The sequence below is a fragment of the Pelmatolapia mariae genome, linkage group LG22 (assembly GCF_036321145.2).
Source record: "Pelmatolapia mariae isolate MD_Pm_ZW linkage group LG22, Pm_UMD_F_2, whole genome shotgun sequence".
In the NCBI taxonomy this organism is placed as follows: Eukaryota; Metazoa; Chordata; class Actinopteri; order Cichliformes; family Cichlidae; genus Pelmatolapia; species Pelmatolapia mariae.
This window is the reverse complement of record NC_086245.2, coordinates 29,806,120-29,826,855: the sequence shown is the minus strand read 5'-3', so window position 1 is coordinate 29,826,855 and position 20,736 is coordinate 29,806,120. Positions and strand designations below refer to the sequence as shown.

The 20,736-nt window shown below is 38.4% G+C and overlaps 1 protein-coding gene across 8 annotated transcripts in view; it reads left to right on the top strand.

The window, feature by feature from the left end:
* Positions 1 to 20,736, top strand: part of trappc9 (trafficking protein particle complex subunit 9) — a 248,090-nt gene that overhangs the window by 62,854 nt on the left and 164,500 nt on the right. For all 8 annotated transcript variants that reach the window (XM_065471289.1, XM_065471291.1, XM_065471290.1 and 5 more), the window contains 4 exons: positions 6,850 to 6,935; positions 15,003 to 15,129; positions 15,311 to 15,443; positions 17,825 to 17,988. In XM_065471289.1, coding sequence (XP_065327361.1) covers positions 6,850 to 6,935; positions 15,003 to 15,129; positions 15,311 to 15,443; positions 17,825 to 17,988 — 510 coding nt within the window. The remainder of the gene's footprint in view (positions 1 to 6,849; positions 6,936 to 15,002; positions 15,130 to 15,310; positions 15,444 to 17,824; positions 17,989 to 20,736) is intronic.

Here is a 20,736-nt window from a genome sequence, read left to right as displayed (position 1 = left end):
GTCCCCATATAAAGTGGGACGCCTGGTCAGTCTAGTCACAAATGGCTCGTTTCAGTCCTGAATGCCACCTGCACTGTAAGATTTGATCATCTGCCTCCTAACTTTGCTACATGAAGCTTCCTGTTGTTTGGATTGTTTGAAGTTTCATTTACAAAAATGTTACCAAAGGGGGAAAACAGGAATTTCACACTGCGGAGCTTCAAGTGCTGCTGTCGAAATTAGCAAACAAAAGCTAATTTAGGGGAGACAGTAGGCGTATTAGAGGATTACTTATTGTTCAAAGCATTTTCAAAACAATTAGAAAGATTAATTTTACAGCTCCTTATGGCATGAGAAAAGAGAGCTGTTGGACAAAGTTAACCATTCTAAACCAATGCAGTCAGTGTAAAAGGCAGTAAGTTGTGGGACAACAGGTTACTGAGATAATAAATTAGAAAAAATATTGGCTTTTAAGATGTGACAATGCAAATGATAAATGTGATGCTGTCTCTGGATGACAGTCTGTATTGTTTAAGCTGAGACTGAGATCTTTCAACATGCTGCAGTGTTGTGTTGGCTAACTTTACATCAGTCTCCAAACTCTGCAGTTATCTATTTCATTTCTGTTTGCATCCAAAGTCATTGCAGGCTTGTGTCTTTTTCTTTACTTTCCCCCCTGCTGAAAGAAAAAAACATGCACATCTTTGGATTTCAACTATTTAACTTTTTGACATCTGTTTTCTATAGATGCCTGGATCCTATACTTGATTATAACCACTGTAATTTCTTTTGCAGGGAGTTAATTAAAAGCTGCATATATAAATACAAATACAGTACATAAGACAAAAACAGAATTTCTTCAATTGTAGTAAGCTTGGCAGTGAGTATTTGGTATGACCACCTCTGTTCTTTAAAAGAAACATAACTCAATTAAGAAAACTTTGCAGATGTAGTTTCTTTGAGTTCTCCACGCTTTTCAAAGGACATTCAGGATGTTGTGTGTTTTGTGACTTGAGAGCGCCACAATGCAGGATTTTCAAATTGATACCGTAAGCATATGTAGTTAAAATGTCAGACGAGTTTAAATCTCCGTGGCCTTGGCCTAAAGGTCAGAGGTCAGCTTGGGAAGAAGGTGATGTTGGATTTTGAAATTGATACTACAGGTGTTTGTACTAGGTGGCTGAGGGCTGCTGGCAGTTGCAGGTATTTTTTAGAAATTGTTCCTTCAAATTACAAACTTGGCAAAACAAGAAATCAACCTGTCTGTGGATTTTTGACATTTGATAATAGGAGGTTCATCTTAGAAGCTGAAAACACAAGTTGTCATATAAAACCACAGATCCTTTTCAAGGACAATGGCACATAGCAAAAGGATTAAATTCCATTAAACTCTCTCATTTACAGTGTCAAAACAACTGCTTTAAAAATGTTTCTCATCTGGGGGAATTAGTGACTATTAACACTTTTAAACAGGCCCAGAAACTAAGCTTTGGTCCAGTCTTTGGTTCTAATTTCATATGCATGAATTTTGCTTCAATGTCCAGACCTACTGACCATATAAAATTTAGTATAAAAGATGAATGCTGCTGATTGTTAAATACAATATTTCACAGTGGGGTGCAGTAACAGCCCCTAACATCTTATCTCTAAAATCTTTATTAAAAAAAATATTCTAACAGGACATGAGAGACAGTTTAACAAAATAATTTTACCATTAAAGAAGCAAATGAAACACTGGAATGTTTGACTTTTCTTTACTCAAGTAAAAGTGAAAATGTACAGGCTCTGAAATGCAGCTCTTTGAAGGACATTTCTACCATTTTTTTCTTTCAAAGCTAACTGTATCTTGTTGCTATATTAATATAGTAATAAAATAAATGAGAAAACATGGGAATACATAGTGTTATTTTTTTTATTTTGCGTTAACACCTAAATAGAATCATGAGCAAAGTCGAGGGTTAAAGTGAGATGGGGCAACAGGTGGGACAACCCTAAGATCGGTTGTGGTGGCTTTGTGTGGGGAAAAGAGTCACAATCCGGTCTTTAAGTGATGACGTGATAAACCCTGCTTCTGGGCCCAAACTACTCTGCGTTTAATAAGGCTGTTGTTATTTTTAACATGTTTTTATGGTTTGCATCTTCTGTTTCGTCTGAACAAGCCCCTAAAAACAGTCAGTGATCACTGCTGGCCTCTCTGTTTTTATTACCGCTAATCATTTTAAAACTCAGTTTTTAAAACCTTATGATGTAACTACAGCCCAGCCCATGCAGCAGTATATTAATGACTAACCTCGGATTGTGGATGGATTATCTCAGTTGTTCTCCCGACTGAAGTTTGGGCCGTTTACAGTATCCTGCCACGCGATTCCATTTGTCCCTAACCATCGGGAACCGTCACGTTAACTTTTACTGAGTGGAAAAAAAGTTAGCGTTCATCCTGCAGCTTCACTGTGTTTATGTTGTGCTAACATAGCTGTGTCGCTAGCGATCACGTAGCATATCATTATATACCAACTAGCCCAACTTCAGTAAACCTACAAACGTCACTGCTGTTTACTTTCCTGTCTTCATTTATGTTGGAAGTGATAGCAGAGCTGTGCGTTTTAATTTTTCAGAAGTCTCTCAGTCAGTACATGGCATATCATGTTTAGGTGGAGTCTAGCGAGCTAACTTCCTGCTAACTTGTAACTCTGTTAAATTGAATAAATTCTGTTTTCATGGGTGCCTGGATGTTAAACTTAATTGTTACACCTGGCAAAGCAGCAACGCTGATCATTTTATTAAAGATGAAAGAATTTAGACAGTTTTTCAACTCCCAGTAATGCTGCAGTGATCGTTTGACTTATGAACCTGCAGCGTAGTTTGGACCCAGACTTAAGGACCGGATATTTTCTGCTGTGAGCTCCAGCAGATTTTCTTTGTGGACAGGCTTTGATCAGCCAGCCTCTGTTGGTGATGCTGTTGCTTTGAATTAATTGTGTGAATAAACTGAAGTATCATTTCGGCTACACTTGACATAACCCAACTATGACCATGAACACAAAGTCCTTTACTGTAAATTCCCCACAGTATGACAAGCTAACCTAATTATTCCACGCTAAAGTGGCTTGTATTTTCCTGCAACCTTTGTATAAGACAAAGTTAGTATACCTCAGTTTGTTTTGCAGGACAACATTAAAGAAACAGAACTTCACGTCATATACAGATCCAATATCTGATTTTAAAAAACGAGGACATTTAGTGACAGCTTTAAATTTCCCGTTTGTCAAATGCCACTGAGCAGCATTTACCTTAAAATGTAACCTCTCTTGTCTTTCCTACATCTTCCTCCACCTCTGGGGGAAGTTATCTCACACTCTTCTCTCCCTGGGAAATGCAGGACACAAACATTTTGTTTGCTAATATATTTTTTGAGGTGTTAAGAGATGTTGTATTTGACATTACCTGCCAATTTAAAACAAAACAAACAAAAAAACATTACTCCCTTTATCCTCACTCCTCTTCTGTAACGCTGGTTAGATGCTAAAGTACCGCGACCACAATATATGGACATCTGCACATTCAAGGGGGGGTGGGGGGTATACATATACAAACAACTTGAATTTTACAGTAATTATTTATTTAAAGTAAGTTAAATGTCACCGTTATAGCTATCTCCCAGCCGGGGCTGTCCAAATACAGAGGCTGCATCTACCTGAGGACCCGGCCTTTGTGGTCTAAGTGGGCCGGGTCCTTCGAAAACCGGGTAGGCTGGAAGTGAGCGACTGTGAGATTTTCGGGAGGGGCACTGAAATTCGGGATTCTCCCGGAAAAGCGGGAGGGTTGGCGTGTATGGTCTTATGGGCTATTGCCCCTTCCACTTAGTCTCAAATTGGTTTGATGTTTCAGTGATGGGAAATAAAACTTTCCCTCAAGTAAGTCTGTTTTGAAAATGTAATGAGTAAAAAGCACAGATGTTTAAAAATGTAGGGAGTAAAAGTAGAAGGTTGACAAAAATAAATACTCAAGAAAAGTACAGATGCCTAAAAACTCTACTTCAGTACAGTAATATGAAGTATTTGTACTTCATTACAAGCAGCTGAGGTGGGAAGTAAAAAGAGTTTTGAAAGAGATGAAGTCTTTGTAGATATGTGCTGAATATCAATGGTCACTTGAGAAGCTAAGACTGAAGCAACACAAATAAGATGGAAGCAATCCACTTTTTTTTTCTGTTTTCTGAGGTGTATTTCACACTTAATTGGCTGGCTATGAGAGTATGCCTGTGAGCCAGACCTCAGGTTGTGTGGGACTTTCCAGACATTCATATTATAGATATCTTTCTTTTGACTAGCTTAATTTCCCAGGGTGCATGGCTGCAGTTTGCCTTCCATAAATCCCTTTTCCTGCCAGGGTCTGAGGTAGGATTTTAAGGCCCTCTTTTGCAAGTCTATTTACAGCAAAGGGCTCTCCAAATGGACTAGAATGTGTTACATTTCAAAATGGAGATGGGACTACTGCAGCAGCATTTCAATGCGTTTAACCCCCCACCCCCAATAATTTAAATATCTTATTCAGGAATCATGGATACTTTTCTCTCAAAGTTGGACAAAGGTTTTCTGTCAGGTCTCAGTGCCTGATGAATTTCTCTGATCATTTCCTGACTGTTTGGTACTTTGAAAATCTTTTTCAGAAACCATAATGCGAGCACACCTTTTACCCTGCCCTTTAAAAACCCTTTTCTCTGGAATCTTTTTAATTAAGTTCTAGTATAATTTGATCTCAATATCACTGCTGGTAGCTCATCACAACAGTTTAATAAATTTCTTTCTGTGAACTAACAATGACCCATTTAAAACACAAAAAAAGAAAAGAAAATGAAATCCATCAAGCCTTAAAGAGCGCATGCATCAATTCAAATTATTGTGGATTTTGTGCCACACAATCTGTATTCATAACATGGCCCACAGTGTGTTTACTGTTGTGTGTTACACAGCTGTAGCGATTTCTGAAAAGAGTCTTTAACAGGTCCACTCTGATAACATTAACACATAAGGATTTCTTTTCTTGTTTCTTTCAAATACTGTAGTCTAGTCAAAGCTGCTGGTATCTCAGAGACACTTATGTATATTGCAGGAACGGGAAGACGGCTCTCGCTCATAAATCATCATAACTTAGCAAATGATTGTGGTTAATGCTAAACATATCCAGTTAATGTTGGGGCTGACAGGTACCCAGTCCAGCCGTGCCGTTGTCCTGCAACCTGTTTGTCATTCGTATTTGTGCCATATGGATTCATGTCAAAATATACTAGCAAGTCAGATTAAATTTAATCATGATATTGATTTGAAAAAAATGACCTAAATTACCTCTGACATTAGCCCATCTGCAACATCATTGTCCATTATTACCTCCACCAAGGACTTAATGATTTATTGGTTGACTGATTGGTTGCTGACAAAAAGCCTTGCAGCTTTAAAACTATGATTCCTAGTGTGGTGCATATTGTCAGAATATAGAAAGTACTCTAAAAAGACTTTGATTTGATGTCACATTTACCTCTGACCTCTCCTTAAGTCAATAGACCTAATAAAAAGGTCAAAATTATAATAATGCTACATGCTGTTTCTTACTGCTATTGTTTATATTGATAACATTGAGGTATATAGAGGAATGCTTATATGAGGATTCTAAATATGACATTATAGTTTGCATTGACATTTAATGTCATATTTGACCTCTCACCTCATTTTTACATTTCACAACTGCCTTTCTTTCAACTTGACCTCAGAATTAAAGTATCATCAAGAGAACGGGCTGCCTAGTTAGAAATATTCTGTAGTGTAATATTATATAATAAACTCAAGTTATTGAGTTTAGTGCTCATGTTAAGTATTGTAAACATCATTTTCATAATGATGGCTTCATAATAGCCATTCAGATGATGCTTATAGCTGTGCCACACAGTACAAGCATTACCAAAGCTTTTGAAACATTACTTGCAGCTTAAGTAACCATCAGAATGATGTTGATAGCTCACAAACCAGTAAGTAAACAGAATTAATTGCTTTTAGAAATGGAAACCTATGAGTTAAAGTTTATACTGTCAATATTTGCAAAATTTTAGTTTACCAAACTCGCTATCATTATGTTTGAAAATATAGAAGTTTGGTTGGAGCATCACTGGTCACTCAGAAGGTCAAGGGAAGAACAGGAAATCTGTGTCGCTTTGACGGTCACAGGAATCAAATTTACAGCCTTTTTAGAGTCACTCTGGGTCCTTGTACACTCAAATGTGTGTGTTACAAGCTCAACAAGAGGATCTGCTCTTCTGCTCTGTCCTGTTTCTTGTCTATTGGAATGTGTCAGTGCGTAGCTGTTGCCCATTTGTCATGGTTAGTGTGACTGATTGTCAGCCTCTTACAGGTTTTCTCCCCCTTTTACTGAGAGGTCATGGAAATTAGTTGAACCATTAGATCCAAGCAAATGCGTACAAGCTAGTTTTAGGCACAGATTGCTTGCTGTTGGGGAAATCACAGGTTTTAACAACATATGAAAAGAAAACGAGTTCCTTTTGTAATCTGTCATCTAATCAAAAAAGTGTTATACGTTTTGTGTGGCATTGTATAAGTCATCACTGCTTAGCTGAAAAATCAAGGAAGTTTTTTTAATTAACTTCCTGTTTGGTAATGAAAGAAAAAGATACAACAAACTGAACAGCTGAAAACGTATATCAAGCAGCAATGGAAAAGTCTTGGTTGTTTGTTTTATTTTAAACAGTGATTGTTGCCTTTGATCATGAATGGCGTCATAGTGTTATGGTGGATTTTACCATTAATTGCACCTGGGTTTTAATACCACTAAAATCTAATGTTTTTGTCTGTCTTTCCCTAGATTTCCAGTGGGTTCAAGGGGATGTTTGTGAAGTGCAGCTCATGGTCTACAACCCAATGCCTTATGAACTGCGTGTAGAAAACATGGTAGGTCGATTTATGACACTTAACCTTAACAAGTGCACCATAATCATGGTTAAATATCAAAGCACAGGAAGTAGTTGCTATAGTAATAAGTTCCTAATGATGCTGGTTTTCAGTTATTCTTGTTTGCTTAGTTATCCTACCTTAAAATCTTTCTTTTCTGGACAGTTTCTAAATGAGTGGGAATGATTGCATTTGATTGTGAGAGCTCTTCTTCCTCCAGTGAGAGATCCATCTCGTAATGCTTGTATTGCTTTATTCACCATCCTTTCAGAGGTCGACCGTTCCCTTTCCTTTTCTGTACTAAGAGGGAAAAATTGTTTTAAAGTGGACATAAGATAAGATAAGATAACCTTTATTAGTCCCACACGTGGGAAATTTGTTTTGTCACAGCAGGAAGTGGACAGTGCAAAAGTTATGAAGGACAATTAGAATAAAATAAGAATAAATACAGTACACAACTGTACAGAATAGAATAAAAATAGAATACTATATACAGTAGAATAAAATAGAATAAAATATACAATAGGATAAAAATAGAATACAAATGCTATATACAACAGAGTGAAAAATACAACGGTGCCAGAAAGATTATTGCATGTAACACAACATATATAAAGGCTAATTTACACTATAGAGCCATACTCTCTAAAACGTACACATATTTAACGCTGCCTGTGAAGCTGGATTTAAGAAATTAGTGCTTTAGGTTTTAACCAACCAGCACAGTCAACCAGCTAATTACTGTGTTTATTGGCTGGTTGATGCTAATAGTGCTTAAACGAATGTAAGTCTAACTTTAGGCACTTATTTCTTAAATGCAGCTTCACAGGCAGTGTTGAATATGTGTCAGTTTTAGAGAGCAAGACACCGTGATGTCTTTATACAGACATCTAGTGTTTCATTTCTACTTTAAAAGAGACCATTTTAACCAGATTGTTTAATATTTAATAGTGTGTGTATCTCCAGCTCATGCATAGATCTCTACGTCTTCAACATCCATTTCTAACTTACAAATGTTGTCACTCTTGCTTTTTTTCATGCACACATGTTAAGCCACTTTATCGAGTCAAGGGGTGGAAAACATTTCCCAATAAATTGCTTTTCTTCCTGCTCACTGCTGTGTCTGTTTATGAATGCAGTGATGTGGGACCTCCTTGAAATGCAAAGCAGTCCTAAGGCTTGATAAAAGGCCAGCAGGGGAAAGCTTTGCTTTATGCTGTTAGATAGCAGTGGCACACAGGAGTGTACACAATGCACTACATGTCAAAAGTGATGTTGCTTTAATTATTTGGAAAGTCGAGAACAAATTACCGTGCAAGTTTTGTGACAGACCGTAAGCAGTGACAGTGGACTCCTAATTGCGGAGGCCATCTCAGAGCTGGTGCCAAACAGACTTGGACAAGTCCTCCTGGTTGATTTAGCCACGCTGCATCAACACATAATGGCACATGCTGTTACAGGAAACGCAGACAACCTGCAGTTTGGAACATCTGGTAACTCAAGGAATAGTCACAGTCCACTTGTCCCTGAATTTGCATTTCTATGTGTAACAAGCCAAATATTAGTCTGAGAAATATCATTTCTCTACACCGACTTTTAAGATATACCATACTGTTGACTTTCTGAAGAAAAAAAAAAAAAAAACTAAACTAAATCAGCATCTTTAAGTCTGTGTAGGCTTTTAATAATGACAGAAGGTGACTGGACTTCTTGAAGACATTTCACCTTTCATCCAAGAGGCTTCTTCAGTTCATTCTTTAAAAACTTTAAAGTTAGAGATAACATTTGGTGGCTGAACTACAACATTTCTTGTTGCCCCCAGTTTTATATATTCATTCACAGTAAATGCAAAGTTGTGTGCATTTGTAAAAAGAAATATGAAAAAAATGATTATCATCACAATAATAATCATTTTGTCTTTCTGCTGATTCCAGGAGGAATCCATATTCAAATATCTGGAAAGACAGCATCACTCTGGAATATGAGAAAACGTTATACACATTTATGTTATATTCATCATCCAACAGATGATTCTTAAACCCTCAAACCTCATCAGTAAAGTATAATGATGGCATATCAAAGATAAACTGGAAGAACAAAGGGAAAAAAAAGTCACAATTTCAGTCAGAATTGTGGGTTAAATTGTGTGCTTAGAGTCAAACAAGCACAATAATTTTAATAGCATGAGTGTTTTTGTACACACTAAGCACTATGTATTGTGTTTGAACTGACCACTCAGTGTTCACTTTATGGTGTGCTATTGTGTGTTGGTTATTTTGTAGTGCTGTTTGAAATCTGAATTGTATATTTCATCCACTGTATACTGCAGTGCAATACCAAATCATCATGTGCCAAGAAGCCTAGTTGTTATTATATATTTATATTGTGGTCCCTGTTAGTGGGTGGGATATATTCAAGTTAAACTAAAACTCTTGCCCTCAGAGGTTTGTGTTGACACAAACTGCACATAAACAGTTTGTGTGTTTGCTGATGTTTGTTGAGCTCAGAAATGCTGCATTTGAAATTACCTGCCGCAAACTACTGTTGCATACTGATACCTGGCTAAATTCATTGTTTTAACACTGTTTAGTTTTCAGTTTATTTATAGAAGTGTCAAAAATGTCTTGTAAGCACTTATTTTACTTTTTTAATAAATAGTTAAGGAGATGTGTTGAGCAATTAGTTCTAACATGAAATATTAGGTAAACACAGGTGTTACTAATCATATTAATTAGGGTTCTGCATTAATGTGATTGGTAACACCTGTGTTTACCTACTCTATAATGTCAAAAAGCTGTGTAAAGCCCAAGGGAAGAGGTTCACGATGCCACTATGCCCATATGTTGTAAGGTGAATTAGTCACACAGACAAGGTCAGATATGCCACCATCTCCTCCCCACCTACAGGTAAACTGATCAGTTCACAGATGGAGACTGAAGCTTTCACATCTCCATGGCAGCTGGGAACCTTAGGTGGTGTTGTAGAGTCACGCAGGTAGACAGACAGAATGACGTAAGCTGCCAAGAGCGCCCCTGTAACCCAGACAAAGTGACTGCCGGTACACTAGAACAACCATTTATCCACTGTACAAAACCAGCTCTCTGAAACACACAAACACACAGGGTCACTTTTCCTTCTTCTCTCATCAAGGTGACCCTTTAGTTTGGCAAGGCAGCCTCTCCTTCTCAGTCACCACACGACTTCAGCGCTAACACACAGCTTTGCTTTGTGCTTTATCGATTTTCTGTTAAAGTGGTGCTTTTTACTACAACCGCCAGCTTTTCATTTTCAGAGGGGTCACCATCAGATGCTTCTTTCATACTTTCAACAAACAAGTTTGTGTATCTGTTTGCTTTCTGTTAAAATGACTAGTTTTGATTTTTATTTTCTCTTTCATTTACTCAGCTCAGGTCAGCCCAGATAGTTATAATAAATATGGATTAATCATTTTCTTCAGTCATGACGAAAAAAACAAATTTAATAGAAATGTCTGCTGTCTGGCTTTTGTTATAAAACATTTGTTGTTGCCAAAGTAATCACAAATAATATTCATGCTATAGTGACATGGGACAAATCAAAGGGATAAGTGCATTCTGTTAGTAAAACTCAAACAGTGCTGCTCACTTTGCTTCACCTGGTTTGTTATTGTTAATAAAACAAGCTAATGAACCTTTTAAAGGCAGAAAACAGATCAGCTGTTTCTAGTAGCTTATCACTGATCCTTCTGCTATTAAAAAAAGCTTGTAATGTCATGAAGTGAAAGCAATAAGAGCTTAAATCACAGCGGTGGCACCTCAGAGGCTCAGCTCTTAGGCAGCCTTCTCTCTAGTGAGGTAGTGTCTGCTTTTAGGGATTGATGCAGTCATTACGTCACCTCAGTCTGCCTTGTTAAACAAGGCTGAGTGTACTGGGAATGTAAATAGTTACTCAAGGGGACATGATTAAGCATTTATAAGAAAACTTGAAAGCCACATACAGATTTACTGACTAGAATTGAAACTTAGAGGATTTTCTTCCACTCCAGCCAAGTGGGCACAAGCTGGGAATTTTCCCTTCAGACTCCTACAGACAGCTAATTTCACATCCTGTTGCGATCACCACCAGGTAGTACAGGCTGCTGAGATTGCTAATAAGTGCCAAAAGGTTATGTGATTTGTTTGGCTTGTTTGCTAGCAAAATTATTCCAACAGAAATTTAATTTAATAAAAAAAATTTAATAAAAGTGGGGAAACAAATTAAGGGTTCTTTACAATCACAAGTTCTTTAAAAACAGATGTAAAATTGAAAATGAAATGGGAATAATTTGAAAGGATTTTCTTTGTTTTCAAGAAAACATCATGAACTAATTCAGATCAGACATGTTTTCCAATGCATAAAGGATAAAGACAGAATAATCTTCTAATCCTGACAGCAGTATTGGTGGGGTATGTCGCCATCGAGACATTTGATCAAAGAAATTTGAGTCACAGATCCATTACTTCATAGTGTTACCAAATGAGACAAGAACTTATCCTAAACATTGGCATATTACTGTGTTACACCAGCCAAAACTTGGAAAAAATCTAAATGCAGTAGAATAAATAAAATATCACAAAACAAAATACCTTGGAAGGTTTTACAAAATGCTATAAAAAGTCTTGAGGTGGTAAAACGTTTCTGTATCTGTCCTTGTGGAAACGGAGCTCAAACAGAAGTGTTCAGCTGGAGTGTGCGGTGCAGACTGGTAAGGGGTCAGAATCCAACAATTATCCATAGCCATTCATCACAGTCATTTGGATGACCTCTGTATCAGCTGATGGTGTAATCCAAAAAGTGTGTTGCTCCAAATCAAAGAAGTCACTTGGATGAGTGACGAAACGTTTCTCCCACTGAAAACGCTACGTCCAGATGAACAGAATCAACTTTTGGAGATGTTGCATTCACACAGCAACAGTGCTGATGAATTACCTCGGCTAATAACATTCAAGCAGCTAATGGGTTAATGTTCAGGCCATTTGTTCTTCACAGTTGTGTGTTAAGACTTAGACTAATTGCTAATGGGGGGGGGGGGAATTCCCCACATTCTTCTTATTGCTTAGATCAATGTCTGTCCCCCAGAACAGTCATGAAGTTACTATCTTTACTGTGGCAGTAAGTGTGTAGTAGGTTTCTCACTGAATCTCTCAAATAAGGATTTTAGTATCTAGCCTGATTTAATTGATGTTCCATGATACATGTATTCTTTTTCTAGTGCAATTACATTTAGTACCTGGTGGTGGATGTCACTATGGACTACACTGTTGAGTGATGACTCATTTTTAGTGTTTTAGTGTCATTTCAGGTCAACAGTATAGCATGAAATCACAATAACAGCTGCGTAAAGGTGCTTTATATTTTAAGGTAAAGACCCTGCAGTATAGGGGAAAAAAACCTACAATCAGTGGAGCCCCTTCGTGCAAACACCTTGCGATGGTGGGCAGGAAAAACTCCCCTTCATAGGAATAATTCTCTAGCAGAACCAGGCTCAGAGAGATGCATCTGGTGTGAGAGGTTGGGGGTTTGGGGAAAGGGAAAACAACCAACGAGAGCATAAGGAGACAGAACAAAACACTAATGATATGCTGCAGCATATACACTGATCAGGTATAATATTATGACAACCTGACTAATATTATATTGGTCCCTTTTTTGCTGCCTAAACAGCCCTGACCTGTTGAGGACTCTGCTAGACTCCTGAAGCAGTGCTGAAGGTGTAATGTGGTATCTGACACCAAGATATTAACTTTAGATCCTTTAAGTCCTGCAAGTTATGAGATGGGGGCACCATGGAGCGGACTTGTTTGTCCAGCACATCCCACAGATTCTGGATTGGAATGAGACATGGGGAATTTGGAGATCAACACCTAAAACCCATTGTTGTGCTCCTCAGATGACTTATGAACAGTTTTTGTTTTGTGGCAGGGCGCATTATCCTGCTAAAAACACACCACTGTCATCAGGAAACACTGTTTCCATGAAAGGGTGTAAACGGTCTGCAACAATACTTGGGTAGATGGTACGTGGCAGTTTGGGTGGTGGATGGAGATCAGCATGGGCACCCTGACCGGTCTGCAGCTGTGCAACAAACTCTGATGCTCTGTGTATTCTGACTCCTTTCTGTCAGAATCAACAAACTTTTTCAGCGGTTTCAGCTACAGCAGCTCGTCTGTTAGATTGGACCACTGAGGGCAATCAGCCTTCGCTGTGCATCAGCGAGGCTTGCCTGCCCATGACCCTGTCACTGGTTCACCACTGTTTCTTTCTTGTCCTCTAGGACCCAGAAGTAAGCCTGCAGCCTGACAGTGATATGCGTTTTTGGACAATATGAATACAATACTTAAAAAAAGTCTTTAAGATTTGATTGAGCCTGATGTTTTTGAAGACTTTGAATGTGAGGAGAAGGATTTTAAACTCAGTTTTGGATTTAATTGGGTCAGTGGAGATAAGCTAATGTGGGAAAAATATGGTGTCTCTTCCTAGTCCTTGATGGTACTCTCACTGTAGTGAGTGGATGAACTCAAGTCTTTTTAGAGAAATTTAGAACAGCCTCATAATAATGAATTACAATAGACCAGTTTAGAAGTGATGAATTCATGAAGTGGTTTCTCAGCATCACTCTGAGACAGAATTGATCTAATTTTAGAAGTAGTGAGGTGTTTTGTGAGAGAGATTTTCATTTTATTTTTTTTTAATATCGTCTTTTTGGGACTTTTCAATTGCTTTCTTTCACATATAAGATCTTGCTATCCTTCCTTTAATGGTAACCTTACCTTCAGCAATTTATCATAATTTATTTTTTGACCTGTCACACTTCAAAATAATCATTTTGATATCTTAGTAATCACACATTCAATACTATGGCTTAGCTGTAGGTGTAGGTGTAATAAACCATAAACACTTGAACAGAATTTGCTGCTCTATAATATCCGGTGGGGATTTGGCCAGTTGAATTTGAAACCTTTTTGATCCCCCTTCCTTCTGTGTTATTATCAGTAGGACTTATTTTCATTCACCTCTCAGGTATACATGGCTCAAGTGGTCATTTCCCACACAAAATTATTTTCTTCCATGGAAATGGCCTTCACACACAGCTAGGGCTGTTTGATATAACGATATATATCGGATGACGATATAAAAACATCTATCATGTCATTTTACGCTATCGTTTGTTTCGTGGTGTCACAAAATAAACTGTTTACGGCAATATTTTTTTTTCATCGTTTTGATGGTCACTGTAGTGGCTATATTAATTTATTAAAGTTCTCTCTTTCTCTTATATTTAATATAACCACACTACAGACGGACAAGCGCCTGTTTTTATGCGTTTTCGCTAGCACCAACGACGGTAAAACCATCGCGTGTCCGCTTGTTTATTTTCCACATAAACCTTTCACAATAAAGCTCAAGATCCTGTTGAGACTTTTCAAAATAAACGGAATCACGTGAAAAAATATGCAGAGTATTTACGGATGAGAAGCAAAAAAGAGCCGTCAGGTGCTAAAAAAATAAACCTTAGACTCAAACGTTAGAACAGGCTTTTCCCTGCAGCACGCCGTGTAATAAATACAAAGGAAACGGCGGCCGTTACAACCTATGTCTAAAAATGTATCATTTCATGCATCGGTTAAAACACTCGACTCCAGGTACACGACGCCCAGCTGGAAACACTTCAGCTAAGCGAGATTCGTAGAATTTACAGAAAATGTAAAATGTAGATGTTTTATATCGGGATATGTGATTTTGGTCATATCGCACAGCCCTACATACCGCCAGAAATTTAATCTTCAGGACATCGTGAATAGATTAGGATGATGGATCATTTGAAATGTTTTGAGAGATACTTCACACTGAATCGGTGTTGGAAAATTGAACTGCTGCACCTCACTCTGCTTTTTCAAAAGGAAAACAAATGAGGAACCATGTTAGGCCAAAAGATGAGAGACTGGTTTTGCAGTCAGTTTTCCTTGGTTTTGGCATGGTGGCTTTTGCCGAGTCTGATTTCTGCATTACATCCTGGTCATTCCTAATCATATTGTGTGTTGCATTTAGGGTTTGCTGACCTCTGGAGTAGAATTTGAATCTCTGCCTGCAGCGCTGTCTCTGCCTGCCGAGTCTGGCCTGTACCCTGTTACTCTGGTTGGCGTCCCACGTACAGCCGGGAACATTACTGTCAACGGTCAGTGTGGCTGAAAAGATTTTTTCATTACTTGGATTGTTGCACATAATAATTAGCTGGAAAGATTAGCTTGTGTTTTTGCACACACTTTTGAGTCAGACTCATTTTTAAAGGTCAGTGATTCACCATTCCACTCCAGTAATTTCATCCACTAAAGATTCTATTTTCTATTTGAACCCAGGTTACCACACATCAGTGTTTGGTGTAACCAGCGATTGCCTGCTGGATGGCCTGCCTGGTGTGAAGACTAGCGGCTGTTTAGTGGAGGTCATTCCCGCTCTTCCTCGCCTCCAGCTCCAGACGTCACTGCCACGGTCAGGAACTCTCTGCACGCTGTCTTTGCTATGACACTAATTGTTCACTAACAGTCAGTGTAGAAAAGATCTGACTGTGTTGCTATGCTGATAATGTCACAGGTCTCAGTAGGTCAGGGGTGAACATTGGGTAAGCCCTGCTTTGCCAAATTGGGTGACGAAAGGTTTATATGTGGTTCACAACACCTGTTTAACAAAGATAACACCTCAACACTAATTACATTAGCTGGCAGCCAAATTAGCTAGATTGGGTTACATATATTTAATACAACATTTTGATGCCCACAGCAAAAGGGTAAAGTATTTCATAACTACTTGGTAAATTATTTAACCACTGAAAATCATGTTATGCTTTGTGGTTTCTCTCTACTAGAGTTGGCCTTTTGGCCTCATTTTTGTCTTCAGTAAAGTAAATTGAAGTGTTAGACTGCATCAACAGACAAGAACATTTTCTCATAAAAACACAGGAAGGGCAAAGAGTCTTGCTTTGTTCACCAATGATTGATGTGAACACCCTCAAACACCTTTAAAGCTTAAAGTCAGCACTTTAGCTTTATAGTCATTGTTTCATTGCACATCCATTGTGCTGAGATACAGAGCCAAAACAATGACAAATGTGCGACTGTTGTAACACTCACAGACTGCACTCTACTCATAGTTTTTACGCCCAAAAGTAACAAAAGTTAACATTTTGAGTAGCGTGTTTTTGGCCAACGTGATGCAGTTTGCCCTTGAGTGCATGTGCAGGTTTCAGGAGTATTGACACCATTATGTAAAAGTTGCCTGTGTTAGTATTTATGTGTTTATTTCATGAAATGTTTGTGTTCAAGTATAGCTATGAAAAAGGGATAGCTTTGTGGCTGAGTGGTCTTAAAGTCATACCAATTACAAACCAAAGTTATAGCATAGCAAGCATATTGGGATCCTGTGGTGAGTACAGAAACACTTCAAAGAAACCAACAGTGTGAAGCTTATTTTAAACCCAGGTCATGAACCACATTATAGCCCAAGATTGTGTGTTATTTGAGAAATGAAAGTAGAAGTCATGTGGTAAGATTTCTACCAGTAAATAGCAGGTAATGCACGCCGTCTGGACTTTTGTAAATCATTCTGACAGGAAAGCTGCTTTAAAAATTCACTATTTAGGTCATGCCTGTGTAAGTACAGCACTTCATCAGCTTTTGATGTGGAAAATCTTTTTATTCTCTAATGCTGGAATATAGTTCATGTGTCTACTCGAATAGAAGTGTAATATTTGGCTCTAGCGTGTGGTGTTCTCACAGGATGCACAGGTAGACCTTCAGTTTTGACTTCAAAGCTCAGAGAGTCTCTACAGGATGCCTCAGACTTTCTGCCTACAGCACTAAACGGCAGTATCTAAGGCTCCGCTTTTCACATTTATACTATTTGAATTCTAAAAATTAACTCAAAATTTGCAGTTTTAATATTTTAGAACATCGAAATTCTAGTTTGGAGACTGAATCTTTTGCTGGCATGCCCCATGTCATTAAAAATAATATTTCTGAGTCCAAATGTGGCCGGGGTGGGTTAGTGTTGTTGCCTGCAAGAAGGTCCTGAGTTCAATTCCCACCATCTGGCCCCAGGGTCTTTCTGTGTGGGGTTTGCATGTTCTCCCCAGGTACTTTGGCCTCCTCCCACTACAGACATGTATTTAGTGGGGTTAGGTGATAATTCTAAATTGCCCACAGGTGTGAATGCGACTGCAAATAGTTGTCTGTCTCTGTGTTAGCCAGGGTGTACCCCCGGGATAGGCTCCAGCCCCCCTGAGACCCTGAATTGGATAAGCAGAAGAGAATGGATGGATGCTCATTCAGTGCAAATAAATGCTGAAGCATCACTGAAAAGGGTCCAAGTTAATCTTACAGCTTCAATAAAATGATCGGTGTGGTTGTTCTCAGACATGCTACAATAAAGTTTAAAGTTCAGGCTTCCATGAAAATGAAGATTTATGAGGTTTAGAAAGGTCAGATGTTGGCTGTAAGTTAGCTAGTTAATTTGACATCTAAAGATTATATACCATTTCCAGCAAGATAGAGCACTGCTTTAACTTTGGATGCAAATTAAGATATAAAGCTAAATAGCAGCAGTGTTTGAAAACTTAGATAATTATTTCAACTAGTCCTATTTCACTATGTCGTGGCTAGCTACAGAGCTATTGCTAGGCTAACATAATATATGAGGAGACACACATACCTTCATCTATCCTGAGAAGCAGCACCTTAAACTCTCTTTTGAATAAAATGGGGGGTGGCTCAAGACTTCTACATACAATCATATATGCATCATGTGGTATTTCGATGCTATTCACCTAATCTGTGATTAGTTATAATGGCCATGTGTTTCTTTGAACCTACCTACAGGTCAGCCTACACACCTCACCCCACGTCCAAAGAAGAGCTGTCTAGCTCCGTGTCTGTCCAGCTGTTCAACGGAGAGACGCAGCAGTTGACCATCACCTTAGAGAACATTGGATCTGAGGACATAGAGACTTTGGAGCTCACCTCTAAGATTGTCAGCACCAAAGGTAAGCACCCTCAGCAAGATGAGCCAAGTCTGTTTATTATACCTTTTTGTTCAATTTTCTAGCTCTTGATTTAGATTTACAACAGAAATTGTGAAAGTTCAAAACACAGTAGGATTGCAGAAGAAAATGTGGATTGAAAAAAAAATGCACTAAAACAATCAAAGTGCATTGAGTGTCTTATCTGTGTTGTAGTTGCAATAGGCTTTGATGGACTTTGTTGCCCACTTAGTTTTTGCTCCAGCCTCTTGCAGCCCCCTTGTCCGCAGTGCTGCAGGGGTCGCTACCTTGTTGTATGTGGTTGGGGACCTTTCATGCTCTTGTGGCTTTCCAGTCTGTGTTCTGTCTCTTTGTTCAACACCTGCTCAGGCCGTCTGATCTCTGCAGTCTCCCTCACTCTGTTTCTCTGTCTCTCACTGGCTTTTGTCCTCCTTTAATTGTCTATGTGGAAAAAGGAGGCAATTTATTTATTTTTTGGAAAAACAAAGTTATCTGGCATTTACTCCAGTTTGCACAGCGTTGAAGAAACTTGTATTTTACTTAACTGTCGATGGTATATTTTAGCATCTCTGCAGCTGCAAAGATAAAGTCTCCTGCTGTTACTTTTTTGTTTAAATCAGAGTGGAACCAGATGATTAACTCTACAATGCGTGTCTTTTAAACACCTTTGCTTTGACATTGTCAAGCTTTTGCTTTAGTAAGTCTCCTAACATTTGACTGTTAGGGTGCCTGGGTCGTCGACCCAGTGTTTTGTGTTTTTGGTTCTTTGATTTTGTTTGTTTCTTTATATTCTAGCTTTCTTTGTCTCATGGGTTATTGGATTATTTTAATTGTAGGTTCTCTGTGTGGGTTTTGTTTGTTAGTCTTCTGGTTTTCTGTCTGTAATCCATAGTTGCTGTCTCCCCTGTCTGCTGTATCCCCGTGTTAAGTCCGTGTCTCTGTGTTTTGTTTCCTGTTTTATTTTGAAGGTCAGTGTCTTATGTTAATGTGTCTGGTTTTGCTTCCCATGTCTCATTAGCCCTGATTTGCCCCAGCTGTGTTTCCCTCCTGTCTCTCGTTCCCTGATGTGTTTTCTTTGGTCTGTGTCGCGATCTACCGTCTGCTATGCTGTGTGTTCTGTCTTCCTGCCTGCCAGTTCAGTTTTTTGGTATTTTCAGTTTAGTTATTTTATGTTTTAGATATAAAGCTATTTCCCCTGCGTGAGTCTACACGTTGGGTCCTCCTTACTACCATTCTTGCCTGCACACAGCCTTCACATGACATTGACATCCTACATATTAGGGGAAAAGAATTAAAATATTGTTCATTCTCCAGGAAAACATGTGATGTAAAAGCGCGTCATCAGTCATTTTTGTTATTCTTTCAGCAAGAAAGAATATATGCTAGCTGTTGGACAGTTGGATAAACCCGTAGTAAACAAAATGTGAAAATAAACATGTTTAGTATTTTAGATTCTTCAAAATAGCGACCCTTTGAGATTTCCTTTGCTGCACACTATTGGTATTCTCTTGATGAGCTTCATGAGGTAGTCACCTGAAATGGTTTTCCAACAGTCTTGGAGTTCCCACAGATGTTGAGCACTTGTTGGTCACCTCCTCCTCCATGCTCCATGCACGGTGGGAACCATGCATGTAGAGACCATCCATTCACCTTATCTGCATCACACAAAGACCCGGCGGATGGAACCAGATATCTCAAATGTGGATTTATCACATCAAAGCACAGATTTCCACTGGTGCGAACAAATCTCTTCTGCTTATCGTTTTTTTTCTTAGTAGTGGTTTCTTAGCAGCTATTTCACCATAAAGGTCTGATTCATGCAGTCTCCTCTGAACAGTTCATGTAGAGATGTGTCTGAACTGGAACTCTGTGTGGCATCTATTTGGGCTCTAATCCAAGGTGCTGTTAATGTGAGATTTCCTTGACCTTCAGTGCTTAAAGTAATGATGGACTGTTGTTTCTCTTTACTTAACTGATTGGTTTTTGCCATAATATGTATTCTAGCAGTTGTCAAATAGGGCTGCCAGCTGTGTATCAACCTGACTTCTGCACAACACACCTGATGGTCCCAAACCCATTTAGAAAGCAAAAAATTGCACAAAGCAAAGGGTGGCTACTTTGAGGAATCTAAAATGCAAGACATATTTAGAGTTATTCATCAAATTTTTTCTTTGCTACATAATTCCATATTTTTTGCTTTATGTTATCCGATGTCTTCAGTATATAGCAAGTAGCAAAAATAAAGAAAAAACATTAAATGAGAAGGTGTGTCCAAACTTTTGACTGGTAATGTGTATATATACATATACTGTGTGTGTGTGTGTGTGTGTGTGTGTTTTAAGCTATACAAGTTCAAAATCTGACTCAAAATTCCATCTGCAGGTGACAGTGTTCGGAAAGTTTGCCCTGTAGTAAAAAACAAAACATGAAAGCCAGTGTGTGTCCTGAGAATTTGGTGGTGCAGTGGTTACCACTGTTCAGGTCCGCTGGTTGGCTGGGTCCTTTTTAATAGCTGGAAGCATTCCAGTTTATGAGAAACCAGTGTCACTTGACCATATTTAGAATCATTATTGCTTTCTTTACTCGGAGTAAGAGCTGTCTCCACTGGTAAAATGCTACTCCAGTTATTCTTGCTGTAAACTATTTTAATTTATAACGAGTACCCTAAATTATTCAACACTACCAAGAGCAAAACTTGAGTTATCATAGCTTTTAAAATATTGCTTCTATTACTCTCTCCTGTGTCGCTAT